Source organism: Protopterus annectens, chromosome 13.part0 (assembly GCF_019279795.1).
Source record: "Protopterus annectens isolate FY-2018-M chromosome 13.part0, PAN1.0, whole genome shotgun sequence".
Lineage (NCBI taxonomy): Eukaryota > Metazoa > Chordata > Ceratodontiformes > Protopteridae > Protopterus > Protopterus annectens.
The window spans coordinates 240199149-240219020 of NC_056747.1; the positions used below are offsets into that span (position 1 = coordinate 240199149).

The window sequence follows — 19872 nt, forward strand, 5'->3', positions numbered from 1 at the left end:
TGCTCACATCTAGATAACCAGCTCTTGGTGGTATAATGTAAAACAAATCCTGGTATTAGTAAAAGCTGGCAAAGTAATATACAAAGTTGTTTTCTTCAAGCTAAACTTTTCACTTTAATATTTTTCCATAACTATAAAATTATGTAGAAAACTTAGATTAAAAACAACAAACAGTAATGATTGAGAATAAAACAGCAAGATGAGTGCATTGATATACTAAAATTGGAAGGATACAGAGAAGATTAGCATGGCCCCTGCACAATGACACCTATAACACACTTTAAATAATTTAAAAGCATAAGAGTTTTATAAACAGAAGTTATACCAATAATTTATTCCGCAGCTGGCACATGCCTCTCAGTACACATCTTTTTTTAACAGATTATTGTACCAGATATTTGTCCATTGTACCAAATGTAGATTTAAATTGTCTGCATGACTTTTTCCACATGTTGATTTCTATATGAAAATGGTGCGATAGGATGTCACAGCCTTGATTCACTCTGCTGGTTTGGCGTGTTGTGTAGATTTTTTTCCTGAAATGATCACTCATAGCCCAGAGTAGCTGTGACATTTTCTTTACAGTGAATGGTGACTGCTCATGCATATGAAGTTTCTTTTGAGTCATCACCTCCAGGGAAAAGCAGTTCAGCTTTATATGCTTTATTTTCATCTCTCACAGAAACTGGATGGATGGATGGTTGGATCATTTCACAAGAACGAATCAGATGACAGGTGTGGAGTTAATACAGGCTTTGACATGATCACCGACTTAAATTTTGGCAAGAATGGGAAGTGCAGCTTGTAAAAGCTAATTAGCTTTTTTACATATTTGATTAAACTAAAGTAAGTTCATCTGTATGAGATCATGAAGGTTATCTGGTAACAGCAAGCTGAGACTGATGGCAGGTCTGTCATAGTGAATCCAAATGGATCTATTAAGAGGGAATATAATTGACAGAGATGATATTAAGCAGCTTACTGAGAAGAAGCATCAATAGTAGATTAGCACTGGGCCCCAAGACCCACAGCATGCAGTCATCTGTAATGTCATTTAGTCAAAACATTACATGTGTATCAGTGCCCCCTTTAGAATGGGTTCATCTATAGGTCAGTGCATTACATGACCAAATGTGTTATATGTGATCATATATAAAGACCGCAAAAGCTCACATACATGTCTGAATGTAATAGAGACATCAATGGGGAAAATTACATTTTAAAAGCTGAAGAGGTGATGTTGCATACAAGCCAATAAGTTCTGATATTACATCAGTGCTACTGATAAAGTTGCAAAATATGAGATTTTTGCATTAAGTCACCTGTACGGCAACATGTGATGGTGTTATACTCGCAAGTAAATTCTGGCTGTCTACACTTTCCAAGATATAATGGAACGGCATAACATCTGGTGAATTACATCAAATGAACTATGTCAGCATATGTGACAATGCATATGTTCAAAATAGTTTTTTCGACATATGACATTTGAATGTCCTTGCTTGATGCCTTATACATTTGTCATAGCATGTGGTAAAGGTAGTGTGAAGGACTGAATAGCATTTGCATATCTGCCAAGTTGTAATGGAAAATATATTTGTTGGTGTGTGAGGATGTTTGATATGGGTCAAAAATCAAATTGCTTGTATACTTTGCAGATATATGATGGGGTAGCAAAACAGCAGACGTGTCAGAGTAAGATTTGTCCAGGTGGTGTTGGCTAGTGGTGACATCGGATACATGTCACTTTGCAGTGGCATTTGTAAACTTTGTGAAGAGACATTAATCGGTACTTCACTTGCACAATAGTAGAATCCAGTCTGTATTCTTTGATCACCACCACCTACTTTTGTTAATTTTCTTTAGAAATAGCAAGCAGTTCTAATTTTATATTCAGTACTCATCTCAAAAATGCCCAAAGTATGAATGTTTCTATAATCATTTTCTGCCAGTTTTGTCCTACATAATTTGCTTCTTTGCTGCAATAGCTAGCTGCATTTTTTTTGTCTACATCATAGTTTCTACAGTGTCATTTTTGATGTTACAGGATGATTTACCTTGCAAGTACAATGACCAGTACAAAGCTGCTAACTGTACCACAGTCAGCATGGTGGACCGTGGGAGTGAGAAGGCACTGGAGCAGGCCGTAGCTACTGTTGGACCAGTCTCTGTTGCTGTTGATGCCAAACTATCCAGCTTTCAATTTTACCACTCAGGTAAGCTTCTGGTGTTCACAGTTTCAGACATTCACCTAAGGTCTCCTCATTTTGTCTGTCATTTGTATTCATACACCCTTGCTAACTTGCATCACACTCCATTATCCAGTCTGTTAGTTGGTTCAAAACAGTAAATCCACCAAATCACCAACAAATAGAGCAGCACAACGAAGGACCAATGTAAAGTTTTATTGACAAAAATGAAATACTTTCAACAGTGTGTACCAAATGACTTCATCAGAATTAATAAAACCTCACTACAACAGGTTTAAATTACCCTCTATATTTGATCACATGAATATTCTAACCAATAAAAAATAATTTTCAAAAAATGTATCTAACATAAATAATTGCTCTCGACAAAACACTTTAAAACATTAATTAAAACCTATGAAACATAATAAGTTCAAGCTCACTCATTAAAAAACATTTTATTTGTACTTCCTATATTAAAAAAAATAATTTACACATCATATGAATGAAAGCCTAAGTACACTGGCAATAGAAAGGCTTTCGTTTAAACCAGGTGTAATATGCACATTAAGCTTAGTCTGCCCAAAAAGTTCTTTAAGTTTAATAAAATCAGCCCATGGGGCCCCCGTGGATCTTTTGCCACTATCTCTAATGCATAAAACACAAAATGGTGTGCAGGAAATTTCAAAATGTGCTTGAATAAAGAGTTATTTTTATTATTGCTTCTGATATCAAGCATATGCTCATATACTTGATCCTTGAATCTTCTCTGGGTTTTACCAGTGTAAAATCTATCACACTCTTGGCATAAAGCTACATAAACAAATGTTGAATAACTAGCGGTCACAATTTCTTTAGGTTTAAAATGGTGCTGATGTGTTTTGCCCCAAATAATTCTGCAAAGCAATCAAAACAGGAGAAATTTCTCCAGTTGTTGTTCAAAATCTTAACAATATATAGATAAGTTATACTAAATTTAGTTACAAAGGAATGAGTGTATGCATTATGCTTACTAATATAATTTTCCTATTTAAGGAAGTAGGCATCTTCATATTGTAGTAATGGCAAAATCATACCATTTTCCCTTTTGCAATCTAGCTCCTCAAAATATTTCTGAAGCATACTTACTGGATACCCCCTGGAATAAAATATATCTGCTAGTGTTTGACACTGAATAATAAATTCCATGTCATCAGATACCATCCTCGCCAGTCGAATGTATTACCCCTTCACTATTGCAATTTTTTCATGTTCCAGATGACAACTTGAATAGTGCAACAGGCTATTTAAGTAGGTAGGTTTTCTATATATATGGTACTTACTAACATTTTGTTCATATAATTCTTACTGATCTCCATGTCTAAATAACTAATCTTATACTCACTAAAAATACCACACCTCTATAAAATATAATAAAATATATTAAAAATATAAAAATATATTATGATAGATGGGACCAGTCACATGACCATCAATTGGGTGATGTAACATGAGTATATTAGTGCTTGTATACACTTGAAGAATATTTTTTGTGATTTAATGTTTTTGGTTTTGTGAAGTAAAGGCCTGTTCTGGATTCCAAAATTGAAAAACTCTCTTTTTTTCTTGGATTACCTACACTTTTCTACAGAGACGCAGTGGTGGGTTGTCTTCTTTTGGCAATTTAATCTTATACTCACTAAAATTGCACCTAAATTGCAAAAAAGATGTGGTACTGTTCAAATATACTATAAATTAATTAATATCAGTAATGGATTTGTTCTAAACAGTAAAAATATAATCCAAAAAATGGACATTTAAGCTCCAGGGCTTACTTTTAAATTAATTAAGTATATACTACTTTTCCCACTGGAGCATTACAACATTTGCAAAAATTGAGGCACATGTGGCCCTCATAGCTACACCTACTTTTTGGAGAAAATATTGACCCTAAAAAAACACAAAATTATTTGTCAGAATAGTCTCCATGAAGGCATCTAGAGTACTGATGCATAATTCTTAAATTCTGTCAATTCTACTAAAAAAACATGAAACCATTCACGGCCAATGTGTGGGATAGCATTAAATAAACTGGTAACACCAGTAGTAAGAAAAATCATATCTTCTGCATATTTTACTTTTTTCAGTTTAACTAAAAAATTCCACGAGTCACGACATAGATGGTCAAAATTATTTAAATTGTGTTTCAATTGGACATCAGTAAACTTGGCCAAGGGGTGTATCTTAGATTTTCTAGCATTAACAGTAGGTCTTGGGGTTAGATTTTTTTTTACCCTTTCATGTATTTTTGATATCCCAAAGATAGATGGTACTATAGAAAATTTGGAAGTTAAACATTTATTATGCTTCGTAAGTTTTAGTGTTTCAAAGTTTCTTTGTTTGGTGAGATTAATTATTTATGTTATGTTTTTTGAAAATAATTTTTTTTATTGGTTAGAATAGTCATGTGATCAAGTATAGAGGGTAATTTAAACATGTTGTAGTGAGGTTTTATTAATTCTGATGAAGTCTTTTGATACATGCTGATGAACGCACTTAACTCTTGTCAAAAAAACTTTATATTGTTCCTTCATTGTGCTGCTCTGTTCCTTGGTGGTTTGGTGGATTTACTGTTTTGAGTTTCTGTTAGTTTGTTACCTTTGTAATAAAATAAATACACACCCACCCTCAGCATTAGTCCATAGTGGCACTCACTGTTATTACCTAACACCACCTAGTCCATTGCTTACCATATGTAACTTTCATTCAAGTTGACAGCCGAACCTAATCACCTATCCACTCAGTTTTTGTGTCACAATTGCCTGGATCATTACTTAAACGTCATCACTTTCATTCATACATTATCTCATTTGCATATATATGTAGCCTTTTGGTATAGTTCTCCACATTTTTTGCTGCCTACCAGTATTCGCTGCCAGCACCCTTTTTTACTCACATTCATTTGCATCCTCTGTTAATCCCCACTATATATTTTTGTATGCACTTCATCTGTACTGTCTTCCATTCACTAGCTCTTCTGATGTTGACTGGCCCATTTGCAAGTGATTATCATACAATCAGCCATCAAGGTTTTTCTGGTTAATGTCCTAAGCCCCAGCTTACTCGTGATTGATATGTACATTCACTTTTGCAGATGTCTGCTATGCCTTGCACCTCAGAAGCATCATACAGACAGACAGACACACACACACATAAAGCCTTCTGCGCACTGAAGCCTGGCATTTATAAGTTCACACCCCTGGCACTATGTTCCCACTTCTTCTCAGAAGACTGCACTGCCTCCCTCCCCCACAGGACTTGTAAGGCAGAGTTGGTTGCCCAGTGCCATCATCTGTGGTCAGATCCTCCATGACCGGAACCACTGACCAAACCCATTCATTGGGGTCGCAGCCAGTGCTTTATTCCTCTATGCCATGGCGACAACCTCATATGTGCCTCATTTTTTTTAATGCTGTATGATCAAAATGACCATCATTAACCTATATGCAATCTGGCTTATTCATGGACACCCCATACCCCAATGAGCCGAGTCTACAAAGGATCAATTTATATGGTGACACAGTAATTATTGTATATTACTGCTTATCATCTTATATGGAATAAAAGACAGTTTCCTGCTTCAGGTAGATTGTGAATGAAAAGGATCTGATAACTGGTGCACCTACTCCATAATCAAATAGTTAAATAGACTGATGTGTGCTTCATAAGAGGTCTTATGTATACTATGTTGTTCATTTTCAGGATGCAGCACAGCCTGAAATATGCATCTTAACACAGTTATAATAATGGCTTACATCTGTCACTAATTTATGCATGTGCCCCTCTTCATGTGAAAATGGAGTATGAAGGCAACCTACTATGCAGGTCTTTCACCAGTGACTATATGCATTTTGCTAATAATCAGGGTTGCATGCTAAGGAAATTTCTAAAGGCCTTGTCAAGGTAGATAACAGACAAGAAACTAATAAAGTAAAGCTATAGAATGAGAAGACTTTGACTGTGAAATGCTCCATTATAGACAGATAGAATGAAGCAGTAAATGAAAATAGATGGAATGAGATAAAGAGGTACTCCACAGAGTTTTACCATGACAGAAATATAAGTTTTGGGAAATATAAGTAACATGATTGAAAGATGTACGCAAATCACCAAAATGCAAACTAACCTGCAAGGAGATGTGACACACAGGAACAACCAGTGATCAGGGAATACATAACCAAAAATCATATGGTTTGTGCTTGCTTCCTGTACTGGTCACATTTCTGTTAGGGCATCCACAATTTATGACTCTCGTCATGGTCTTTGAACTTTGGTTGGCTGGCTTGTACGATAGTGTTACTTTTAAAAAATATATATCTTATTATATACATACAGAAAACTTAAAATCATCATTAAAACTCAACATTAGAAATTAAGAGTTTTCTTATACAGGATATTTTCATTTGTGTTATACTAATGAGATAATATTGATTTATACATAGTCACAATTATAGTGATGCTATAACCTAAGAGTTTCATAACTCTAGCCATATACACCTCAGTTTTCTTCAGACCAGTAAAATTATTCAATATTCTTTTTATTTCATGAGTTATGCATAATGAGCTGTCTGTATCTTATATAAATGAACTTCATATGTTTTATATTCACATCTATCATGACTTCATAGACAAAAAAGATGATTTCAAGTTCCAGTTTGATAGCACTGTATACCCCATCAGATTTTTACCCAATTCACTAACTTCTTTCTGTTTTTTTCCTGTTTTATTGCTGAATTAGTGACTTACTTTTAAATTAGATTGCTAGTTTCCTTTTGGTGGCAGAAGAACCTAGACTAGATTTTTGGGCAGTGCATGCTATTGAGGCAAAATTGAAGTGTAATTGCTATAAACAAGATATCTTTAGTGTGCCACCATCAGGCACTATATAGATTCAGGTGTTTTGATCCATGAATTTTTGTATAGCACTTGGCTCCTCCAAATCAGCAGTAAACACTTCCACAACACACTACACCAACCCATGTTAAAATGTCTTAAGCTGAGGCTGTAAAAAATTATTTCTAAAGCCTACTAGATCTATGAAGACTAAGACTAAGTGAAAATCTAACATCACATTACCTTCTAGCACACTTACAACAAAAAGTCATCAGAATTTAAATAATTTCAAATCATGTAGACTAGGCCACTCTACAAATAAAAATATTTGAATGATCAAGGACTCTGTAGTCAGACATAATACTCCACTCATTAGGTGGATAAAGACAAGGTGATGAAGAGTTGTCCTTCATGTACCAGAATCATTGATATATCAAGGGTCCTTAAGACCCTCTCTCCTAAATATATGACTATGACATAATATTGTTCTATTGGAGAGGGTGAATGACTTGTCTTGCAGATTCCTGAGGGATATGCACAGAGACATGCCAGAACTCTCTATGCATGTCACAAATACAGGCAAGACCCTGGTTTTGACTGGAATCCTTCCTTCTTCAAGAATGATGCTGAGGTACAAAGAAAAGATAATTGTCTTCAACAATTAGCTAATATTTGGTGTCATTTTAGGGGGATCCAGTATGTGTTAGCATGGGAGGAGATGCTCGATAGTCATATTTTCTTTGTCAGTAATGGTCTGTATCTCTCATTCCAAAGCTTCCATATACTGGCTAAAGCCTTTCCTGCACCGAGGCTCTATTGCTTTTAGAAAACATCCATGTCTGTATAATTATCAAAACTTGCTTTAAATGTTCAGAAAGCTCTCCATTCATCCCTGGGCCTTCAGATCTAATGGCTATTGGTGTGGCATCTCCATATGTGTTAGGAATCATATTGCCTATAGACAGATTCCCAGACACTCATAAATGGAATTCATTGAGCTCCAAATCACACTAAGTAGGACTGGCTATCAGTTTAATGCCTGCTACAGGATACCTCCTGAGGCCCCTGAAAATCATGTAAGTTTCACCCACTACAAACAAGAAATAATTTATTTTGGGAGACTGTAAACTACCAGTCAGCAAACAGGAGCACCCTACATCAAAACTGTAGGATACACTCATAGGTTCATAGGTTCATAGGTTCATACTAGGCTATCTGCCTGAGGTTTAGTATGGGGAACTATACCCATTATTTTGCTGTGCCTCTGTTGAGCAGTGACACTGAGGTAATCCATCTCCCATCCATTGGTCAAGATTTATTTTATTCCACAGCATAGAGTCTTTGGGTGATGAATCTATCCCTCCAGCACATCCTATTAATAGCCGTGTCGAGGTTTAAGTCTCTTGTGGCTCTGACGGATCTAGATTTTTGAGGTGAAGCATATTCATCAAATCTGGGTTTGACATGGCCTTGTATGTTAGGCAAAGGTCACCTCTGAACTGAATAGAGCTGGAGTTCTTTCAGTCGGGCAGCATAGGACAGATGTTTGAGACCCTTTATCCTTTTGGTGAGGAACTTTGTGGCCTCTCCAGCTGCTGCAAGTGTCGGGTCAGATACATTGTACTCAATCATTGGTCTGATGAGTGATGAGTATAGGGAGACTATGACCTCCCTTGATCTAGATGAGAATCCCTTCATGATAAGGTGGGCAATGTAGAAGGTCTTCCTAACTACTTTAGCTACATGGGTGTCGAATGACAGACTACTATCAACCTGGGTCCCCAGGTCCCTGATAACTTCTTCTGTACTCAGTGGATTGCCACCTATTTGCATTTTTTGGCATTTAACTTTAGGCCATGGCTCTGGCACCAGTTATCCGTTTCTGTGAGACCCTTCTGAAGGATATCTGTGTTCTACTATGGCGCCCAGTTTGCAGTCATCTGCAAACTTTGTCAGCCATAACCCTCCTGTGTTTGCTTGTACTTCGGAAAAGTAGATGCTGCAGAGGGGCCAACAAGAGGGCCCAGGACTGAGCCCTGTGGTACACCACTTGTGACAGGCTTTGAGTCTGACATGGCGCCAGCAACTCTGACCCTGTGGGTTCTGTCACTCAGCCAGTTTGCAACCCATCTTGTGATGTATGGGTTAACATTTAAGCTGATGAGTTTTTCAATGATACCTATTGTATCAAAGGGCGCCAGAGATCGAGGTAGGGCTGTATGGACTGCTTTCCCTCATCAATGGCTTTGGTGACTGTTTCAAAAAGTCAACCAAGTTTAGAAGGCATGATCTGCCTTTGACAAAGCCAAACTGGGATGGATCCAAAGTCTGCAAATTCCCTATGTCTTTATTTATGAGGTCCATTATGATCCTCTCCATGGCTTTGCAGATAAGGCTTGTCAAGCTAATGGGCGGTAATTTTCAGGGGGGGTGGAGCACCGCCTTTGTGAAGTGGGACCACAGTTGCAGTAGAGGTAAGACTATGATTAAACAGCTGTCCTAGCTGCCATCAGGTCCCATGGATGCTGTGTTTTTGCTTTGAGAGAGCAGTTCTCACTTGGGAGATGTTTGGGGGCTGCAATCGCTTGGTATAGATATCTCTCCTTTGGGGGGGGGAGAAGTTTGCACTGAACCTGTCAGCCAGTATGTTGGCAATGTCTGTAGGATCAGTAATCTTCACATCATTTTGAACTAGTTCTGGGCATATCTGGGAGTTTCCTCCCAGGTTTCTAACATAGCTAAAGAAGGCCTTATGATTGTCTTTTGAGTCTTTAGCTATTTTTCTCTCAAAATTTGCTTTGGATGACTTTATGAGAGCTCTTAGTTTTTACTTATAGTGATCAAGGGTGTCTTACCTTTTAAGGATTTTGCTCTATCTTGTAGTAGCTTCCTCCTTTTGTTGTAGAGTTTGTTTATGGCTGGGGTCCACCAGAGTGGCGCTTGCCTTTAGTACAAAGAGTCTTTGTTTTGCTTGGGATTGCCTTATCCATGCAGTCCTGCAGGTGCTGGTAGAAGGCATTTGTAAGTGATTCAGCGGCTTGAGTACTGTTTACAGTCGGCTCGGGGCCTTAAAGGAGACCACACTAGTCTTTAGAAGTGTGAAGTTCTTTACTGTGGTCTTTTTATTTCAGGTGGGGTGGGATGAGGACCTCCAGCGAGATTAGTTTGTGATCTGATCTCACCAGTGAGGGGTGTTGAACATTGTGCTCCCATGTTCGTGATGATGAGATCAAGTATGTTTTCTCCTCTTGTGGGGATGGTGACTAGTTCTTCCATGGCATTTGAGTTTATGAATTCCAGGAACTTTTGGGCTAGGTGTTTCGGCTTGAGTAGTGTTCCCAGTCTATATTAGGGTAATTGAAGTCACCTAGTATGATGGTGTTTGGTGATACATTTATCCCTCTAGTGTTTTCAGGAAGGCCATGTGAGGTTCCTGAGTTTGTGAGGGTGGCCTGTAACATGCTACAATTTGCAGAGCAGTCTTGCCTATGGTTAATTGCACCTGGATGGTCTCCGATGCATCGTGCGTTGCCACCAGTCTTGAGGTGTGGGTGTCTTTGATGAATATGGATACCTTTCTTGGTATTGTCCGGATTTTGGGGCCGGGAGCATGATAAGAGGTAAAACCTGATAGTGCTGGGGTGCTCTCAGGAGCCTTGAACCAGGTTTCTGTCACTGCACAGACATCGATGTTCTCCATACTGAGAAGGGCCGCATTTTGAGATTTAGACTTCTGGCATTGAGCAGCATTACCCTTAGTTTTTTCCTTTTTGTGTTCTAGGGTGGTAGGTTTAGAATTTGAGCCTTGCCTAAAAAGGCACTAGGGGGGTGTAAGAGCCTTTGCCAATATCCGAATCCCCAGGGTGACAGGTGCAAAGCCTTCCCGAGAAGCAGCGTGGCTTGTCCAGCATGTCATCCCAGGCAGACAGACATTGATCCCCTTTGAATGACACCAGAGTTTAAGCCAATTGTTAAAGCTGATCATCTTATCTCTGTATTGTGGCATCATTCTTGGTGAAGGTAGGATACTGCTCAAGGTCAGGGTCATACCTGCCTGGGCTACATAATCAGAGAGCTCCTCAATGTCTCTTTTCATGTAGTCACAATGACTGAGTCATATTTGTACCTGCTGTTGAGAGACCTGAGTGCTTGCGTATGTGGCGGATTCTAGCGCCTGACAGGCAGCTTACTGTGACCTTCTCCTTACTCAGTCTGGTGGTGTGTCTGACTATGGAGTCACCAATGACTAGTGTGTCTGGCATTGTGTTTGGCCTTAGGGCTGTGACTGTTTGACACTCTGACTGTGAGGTCTATGTGTTGCAGGTGTTGTGTTCTGAGGTGGTGGTTGTTTGGGTGTCTGCTTTGGTGGCCTCTGCTGTTTTGGTAGATTTTTGATCGTGTGTTTATGTGTATGATTTGAGGTTGAGATGGTACTATGTGAGACTGGGTCTATAGTGTGTGTGGTAACCTTCTCCTCCTGACTGGTCTTGCCAGTCCTATGTTGAGGAGAGCTCAGCCTCCAGTTTGGCGACAGTTGCATCTCTCGCATGTATTTGTGTTTTGTGGGAGGAGGAGGGTTGCCTGTGGTACATGAGGGCAATGTAACATTGCCTCAATATTCTTCACCAGCTGAGCAGGAGAGGGACACTAGCAACTGATTCTCGACATGCTAGAGAAGACTAGACAAAAAACTTTAAAGAGTGACCCGAATGGGGGGGCCTTTTTTTGGGTGCTATCTATAAGAGTGCCGTATCAAGGTAGAGATGATCTTTAGGTATTAGAGAAAGTGCTAGTAACAGGGATGCTTAAAGGTAAGATTGAAAAGATGCACCTTGCCAGTGTGCACTAGAAGTTAGATATGAAAGTAGGTAACTTGAGTTTTACCTGTGTAAAAGTTAAGGTTTTTAGGAGAGTTACTATTTTTAAAACAGCAAGATGGACTGAAAGGGGTGGTTTTTTTTTATTTTTGGTACTATGAAATACTGTGGGATGGCCAATAAATTTAAATAATATTTCAAAAGTGATGGTTTTACTTCACATAAGCCAGTGGAAAGTAGAGAAGAGAAGATATATGGGGTCATTTTATATAAAAGGCGGGCAACTAGAAAGACAGTGGGGAGGAGGGAAAAATTCTGCCTGACTCAGAGAAGAGAGAGCTGTGGTCTCTTTTCTGTTAACAAGTGATTAACCTTAAGTGACCTTTTCTGTCTTATGAATGAGTCCTTAATTAATCAGTTCTTATTTCTGCCTGACTGTTTTAATATGCTGTTAAACAGAATGCAAGCAAAACACAAGGTAAAGAAAACAAACTACAGTATTCAAAATATAGAAAGGCAATACAGAAATACAAAATGACCTTTTCTGTCTTATGAATGAGTCCTTAATTAATCAGTTCTTATTTCTGCCTGACTCAGAACAGAGCTGCTGTCTCTTTTTTGAAGTTTTAATATGCTGTTAAACAGAATGCAAGCAAAACACAAGGTAAAGAAAACAAACTACAGTATTCAAAATATAGAAAGGCAATACAGAAATACAAAAAATAACAGCAAACTAACCTTTCCTTCACAGCAAAGTGTAGCAGAGTCTGGATGAGCCTTTCTGGTAAAGTTCTCAAAAGTTCTTAGATTTCATACACAAAAACTCTCTGGACCAGATTGTTAACAAATCCACTGGATGACATAAAATTTTTGACTTGGCCCTTACCAATGAAACTTCTTCATGTACCATTCCTCTGGAATTTCCTTCCCTGGTTAAGTTAGATCATAAACTGGTGACCTTCACATTTAAATTATCTAAACCTACAGAAAACAAAATCTCAGAAGTCAAGGATTTCAAATGTACAAATATCAAATTATATGAGGGAATTTCAAAATTCACTTATTGCAGCGTTACACCACACTACCCACAGCAGGTAGCTTCACAAAACAGTTCTAGGCTTACTTAGATAAATTTATAGATCTGGCAGACCCAACCAGAATTAAAAAGATATAATGGGAAATTTAAAAAGGAACCATCCTGGTGATCCACCAACATAAATAAACTCTACAATAAAAAAAAAAAACCTCCACAAATGTATATAGCTAATCAAATCAAGGATAACATCAGAAAATTGACTAAAAACTTGAAAAAATATGATTAGGACTACTAAGGCAGACCATAAATTTAGGTTAACATCTGAAGCTAAGGAGAATTACAATCTTTCCTTAGTCCTTTGCTAGGTTGCGAAACTAAGAGATAACATTAAACATTGTTCTGAACTTATTCATAATTGCATCACCTACTCTGACCCCGGGAACATTGTCAAAATATATTAGCAGCAGATTCAGTGCAAAATTCACCCTGGCGACATCTATTCAGAGCAAACTTATCCCCGAAGCTCTCAGATGTCACCCCCCCCCCCCACCAATGAAGAACATGCAGTGAAACTGCTCTGTAAGACTACAAATGCTTCCTGCATGGGACTTAATAATATACCTGTTTAATTAATAACAATAAACAATCCCTCACAGAGTCACTCCTTAAACTGATTAACCTGAATTTAGTCACTGGCTTTGTGCCTGTAGTGTGGTGTACAACAATAGTGGTGTCACTACACAAGGGTGGCCCCACTACTGACCCAGGGAGTTATAAGCCCATCAGCCTGACAAGTCTTATTTGCAAAGCCATAGAACATATACTTGACCTTATAAACCTTGATATTAAAAATCTCATCGGACTAGAGAAACAGTAGTTTGGCTTTGTCAAAAGTAGATCCTAGCTAGTGATTGTGGTTAAATTCTTTGAAAGGGTAACACAAGCTGTGGACAATGGTCATGTAGTCCATGTTGTCCCTACAGCATACCTTAAACAATGAACAATGTTTGTCAGAAAGTCCTTGTACATGGAATCTCACTGGCAAAGGAATATTTAGATCTAAACAGATCATTGTTCCATTATATTTAGCTTTGATTATGCCAGCTATTGAATACAATGTACCCTTTGGGATGTTCCTCCTAGTCAATTCAAACAACTAGAAAGACCCCAGAGGTTCCTAACTAAGGAGATCACCGCCTTAGAAACCCTAAGTTATCAGAAAAGACTAAACCTTTTCCCATATTCACTACCTTATGGACTGCTTAGGGGGAATCTATTCTTTGCATTCTGAGCCATTATTTACACAGTGGTCCTGGATATTTCGAGTCTCCACAAATCCAGTAGTTCTGCAAACACAAGATCCAGGTATCTGAGTCTTCAGCAGCAGATAAATAAAAGGGAGAGATTTCATTACACAGCACCTTTCCCATCTCTGGAATCACCACCTACTGCAAATTAAGCAGTGTGAAAAACTAGTCTTCCTTCATATGAGAACTGGATTATCAGATGGGTATTCACAAATTTGCACCTGGATTGATTGTTCTGGTCTTCCTGGAGAGAGGAGACTCAGCCTGAGGGAGTGTACTGGCAAGACATACATGGTTGTAAGACTCAATTGCCTTGTATTTCCTGTGATCCTATAAGCCTAATTTGCAATAGTATTAAACTAATGCTTCCTATCCATACACCTAGTAACCCACTGTCAGTATACACTCTGATGTCTCCTTGAAAGCATATTCTTTCAGACAGTTGTGACAATATCTTTTATTGTGTGACACACCTTCAAAGTTTTGATTTCTTAAATTCCATTCTCAATTAATACTTTGAAATAATAATGTAAGCATGATCATCTCCAAGGGAACACTGCAGGATCATTAAACACACTTAAATATTTGCACATTTAAAGAACTGGTATACATAACTGTAGCAATACCAGACATGCATACCACATGAATAATGTTTGGTTTAACATTATCAGCAAATTACTTTTTCAAAAACTCTCTGATATTATTTAAAGGGTTTATAATGATTAATTGCATGCCATTTAATTGACATGCACTTATCACAACTAAAACATCGTATGCCTCCTAACATCACAAAGTGAATATAGCAGTACTGCAAATTTCAGTCAGTACTAAACAGGCCTATCTCTGATGTAAGAGCAAGCCCCAACACTCTTGGTCTCTATACATACCAACTTCAAGGTAACACAGACTTGGAGAAAATAAAAATATCTCTTCTCTGAATCCCACAGACCACAAGTAAAGCTTGCAGTTGACAACATTGCCATTTCTGATGCACTGAAATGAAAACACAAAATCATAGGAACCTCTCACAAGCAGAAATATATTTTGCATACACTTGCTAGTCTCATGTATAGTCAAACCAGCACACCTACTATAAAAATTGTTATAAGAACAAGGTAGCTACATACATAATTGTGGTCCAGACAAGTCAAACTCAATGTATACAATAATTATAAAAAAGTACATATGCAAATTATGCTAAATGACAACAGCCATGATTCTTGATGTCCATTTCTAGTCAAAAGTTTTTATACAGGAAAATATAATTTTACCAGATGAAATAAACAGCCTCTTACTGTAGAAAAGTGAATATAATCATATTGGAACCTAAAACTATACTAATTTTTGCAAGAGGCTCTGTTGTAATCTAAACAAAGCTCAACTCACTGTCAATCACTCCATCCATCCATCCATCCTCATACCTCTCAACTGTACAGATTTTTGTAGAATCTCCAGATTTTTGGTCTGTTTTTCATACAATTATGATTTTTTTGGCAAATTAGTGGCAAATCATTAAAGACTGAAGTCAGAAAATAATGACAGACATTTGAGTTTCAGACTTCAAACCCTTCAGAAAATTCATGCTAATGCAAAACCTGTTATTCTATCAACTTTTTAAGTTTGTAAGAGCAATATTTAAAATGTGTCTCTATTTTTGGGCCTTTGTCCCACTTTTATTTATGGCTTTGTCCAAATTTTTTGCTCTTAGAGGTTGAGAGGTATGGCATCCATCCATCCACAACCCCTTTTTCCCAGTTTTGCACATGGTGTTGGGGTGTCACTTCAAAAGTGACAATCATCTAGAGCAAGGGTTTACACCACCAGGTGGCTAGCCCTGCCGCCTGTCAGTATCACTAAATTATTTATACCTTGGTTAAGTCACAATGAAGCTTAATAGTAAACAGGTACACATATGCAAAAATGGTATGCGATTGTCAGAATTTATAAAATAGCCATATATATAAAACTCAGAGAAATGGGTAGCACAAATTATGTTTAGATACAGTAGTATACGAACACCATATGCTTTTGTACTGCCCAAGAAATGCAGTCATGATAATAATTTCAAAAACAATTTTGCATTTATTCTATGAAACTGGCTGCTAGTAATCTTTACAATGAAAAATTACTCAGTCAAAGAATTAGTGTAGCAACCAATACATTGTAAACAGCATGAAAACTGTTAAACTTTCACTGAGAAAAGAAAAACTTCAGAATCACATTCATAATCATACATTTGAGATCCTTTCTGATCAGTGAACTCCAGCTGCAGTAAACAAAACACTTAACCAGTTTTCACTGCCCCACATTCCTCTTCCATATCCGCTTGCCTGCCAAAAAAGAAAGGTCATATAATGCTATCTTAATTAACCCATTGCTTAAATGTAAAAGGGAACTTCTTTATATTGTATGTAACTCCTCTGCATTGCAACAGTAACACGTTCAAGACAACCAGAAAAATCAACTTGTGTATTAACCCTCTCCTTTTGCATTCCTTAAGTGCTTCCACAGATTGCATACAGTGCTGCAATGTAACATCCAAATAATCAGGATCCACATTTCCTGTTCTATCAGCCATTGTAAAATGTTTGTTAACATAATTGCTATCACATCTTCTCCTTTTCACTGGCTTATTGCTTGTGCAGAATTTCTCAATCATTAACTTCACACATTTCAGTTCATTATATATAACCAGCCAGTGGTGCACCCAAGTGCCCCAAATTGTTTTCTAGATCCTCCAACACTGTACTCACTTTCTGTACTTGAAGTCAGATTACATTTTTGGGATCTTCATGTTCATGAGGTTGGGCCATCACTTCTCACTCATACTCACTGGACTTTCCCTCATCAAAGTTCACTTCCTCCTTACTGTTCTCCATTTCTGACACTACAGAAAGACAGACAATATTGTCGCATTTTCACTTTGTCAGGTTCACCTCAAATTAACTAATTTGAACTTAAAGACCAGTATTCATAGTCCTGGTCTTTGCATGTGCGTATTAATCATGTATGGATACCAGAGCTGTATAGATATGTAAATACGTTCAGCTAAACACAGGTGTGATGAATACAGAAAAGTGAAGTGATTTGTGTAATTGCACCCACTTTTCGTAAAAGTGTACATTTTACAAAGTTCATCTTCTTGTACGTACAAATTATTTTGTGAACGCATAAATATGTGCCATTGCATATCATGGGTAAGCACGGCTGAGTGCAGTCATGCTGAAAGCATTGTAGAAAAGCTACAGACTGCACAGCAGCTAAGAGGGTTTTTTTTTAAAAAAAGAAAGGCATTCTAACTTTTCATACAGGTGTTTCCTTTTGTGGATACCCTGATTGTTTCATTAAAGAATAGAAAGGAGGTGACAGGGCAGACTGAAAAAGGGAGATAAAACAAAGAGGTGACCACACAAGGGAAACATCAAGACTATTTGAGCTGGTGGAGGTGGGAGAGGATGGGCATTATATTTTTGGTGGGAGAGAGACCCCCTATTTTTTCAGATTTTTTTTATCAGAGGGTAGTGTGGGTGGGAAATAGGGAAGAGGGTGAAGGAGAAACATTAAGGGAAGAAGGGCTGAGGAAGTGCAAACTGTACACCAAGTTCATCCACTGCCAGGTGGTGTTGCAGTGGAGGACCCTGAGGTTGAGGGAATAGGGGCTTGTGCTGGCACAGTAGTCAGCACCACCTGGGTGAGCATGAGACTTTGACTGGCTGAATTCTGCTGTCCACTACCTCTACCAGTATGTCCTCAACCAAACTCTGAAGCCTCCTTTCTGTGAGGCTTGCCAGGCTGCCACATGTCAGAGTGCCTGCAGGACTGAGTCCTCCACTCTGACTCTGCGATGACATCCTGGATGGGCAGACGGTGACCTGTCCCTAGCCTGGGGGCTATATGCCTGGTCTACTCCTGAGGGATTTGGACTTGTATAAAAGTAAAAAAGAATGGGCGACAAGCAAAACAACAAAGTAGAAAGAAGAGCATAAGCATAATAAGAAAAAAAAGAAAGAGGAGAAAGGGTGGGGAAAGACAAAAGAGAAAAAACACAATAAAGCCACACAATACTGTTTTAATGTAAGGTAGCACACAAGAAAATATTGCTGAAAAATATCTTTATTGAAGTAAACTTGTGTATGGGAAGTCCTTATACATAAAATTGGGGTTAGTGATTGGGCAAGTGCTTATGTACTTGGGAAGAATGTATAAGAGTAGTGTTTATGCATACTTGTACTGAAATGGCAAGGGCTTTTGCCTTTATGAACAGTTATGTATTTAAATTATGAACGTTACTAACAGTTCATAGTTATATATAATGAAGACATTAATTATTGCAGTTAATCATGGTAACAAATTAGAGTATAACACATTTCTCTTGATCTGTGGAGTCTTCAGTTGCATTTCTTTCAGCTGCAAAGCTATAACAACATTGTCTGCAGGAGTACTACTGAAATAAATTTTATTGCTTTACTACTGTTCCTGCTACCCTGAATTCTGTATAATAATTTCTACTGTGCGCAGCTAAGTAATAAATACCTTTTGGACGGCTGTTGCATTCATCTTTTCTGTTGTTGGCTGTTATACTGCCCCTCTTTCTCAGCTATAAATAAAAGAGCAAAGGATAATCTTGTTTATCTGTATTTGAATTTATTCTACACAAATTTAAGTATGTCTTATATTCTCTGTAATCATTTATTTCTCTTTTTCTTTCCCTTTTTAACTGTTGTATGCATACATGAATGTTTTATTACAATACAGTATTTAAATATTATTTTAAATTGTGTAGGATAGTACAAAAATATGGAACGAGTCCTTTTTTAAATGCATGTAACAGTCAGTGGAATAGCTGAATTGCAAAGGCTGAACTGTATCATTTCAAGGAAGTATGAATTCTCTTTTCTGTATATCTGTCTCTGACATATAGTAAGTAATAGTGAAGTAAACAGCATTTTCTCTTAAAACTTTTGTGCTGCTGCTCATCCTTTCAGCAAAGTAACCCCCACTCCCCTCCCCCAACAGGCATTCTAGCTAGGGTGTGGTGAGTGCCATTTCAGCCATGTTGTACATACTGCTAGAAATACTTATGAACAAATAAGTTAAGCAGTCGTTTTTACTTATAGTTAGGTATCTGTCTTCATGTAATATTTATTTATTGACGGATTGACATTTGTTGACCAGGAAAGTCCACTGGGTCAGAAACCCATTTTCAGTGGAGGCCAGGCAGAAAAGCTCCACAATGAGTAAAACAACATCATCAGATTACAGAAGATAGGTAGTTATACAATTTTAGAAATAAAAACTTTAAACTATAAAAAAAAAGTATACAACAATTATCACATCATAGCAAACTTTTTTTAGAAATACTGTAGTACATTCTATTTAACACAGAGGCAAAAGTAAAGACATCTTGTAGAAAAAAGAAAGTATATTTAATTCAATTTAAGTACATTGCCTTAAAAACTAAGATATACACTAGTACCCACTCACTATATATATATTTATATATATATATATATATATATATATATATATATATATATATATATATATATTTATATATATATATATATATATATATATATATATATACACACACACACACACACATATATATATATATATATATATATATATATATATATATATATATATAT

At 37.3% G+C, this 19872-nt stretch overlaps 1 protein-coding gene and 1 pseudogene across 1 annotated transcript in view; both read left to right on the plus strand.

Moving 5' to 3' along the window:
• LOC122787200 (procathepsin L-like) overlaps positions 1-19872 on the plus strand; it is a 282706-nt gene that overhangs the window by 152789 nt on the left and 110045 nt on the right. Inside the window, exon 6 of the mRNA XM_044053790.1 lies at positions 2048-2216. Within this exon, the coding sequence (XP_043909725.1) occupies positions 2048-2216 (169 nt within the window). The remainder of the gene's footprint in view (positions 1-2047; positions 2217-19872) is intronic.
• LOC122788482 lies at positions 198-292 on the plus strand (annotated as a pseudogene).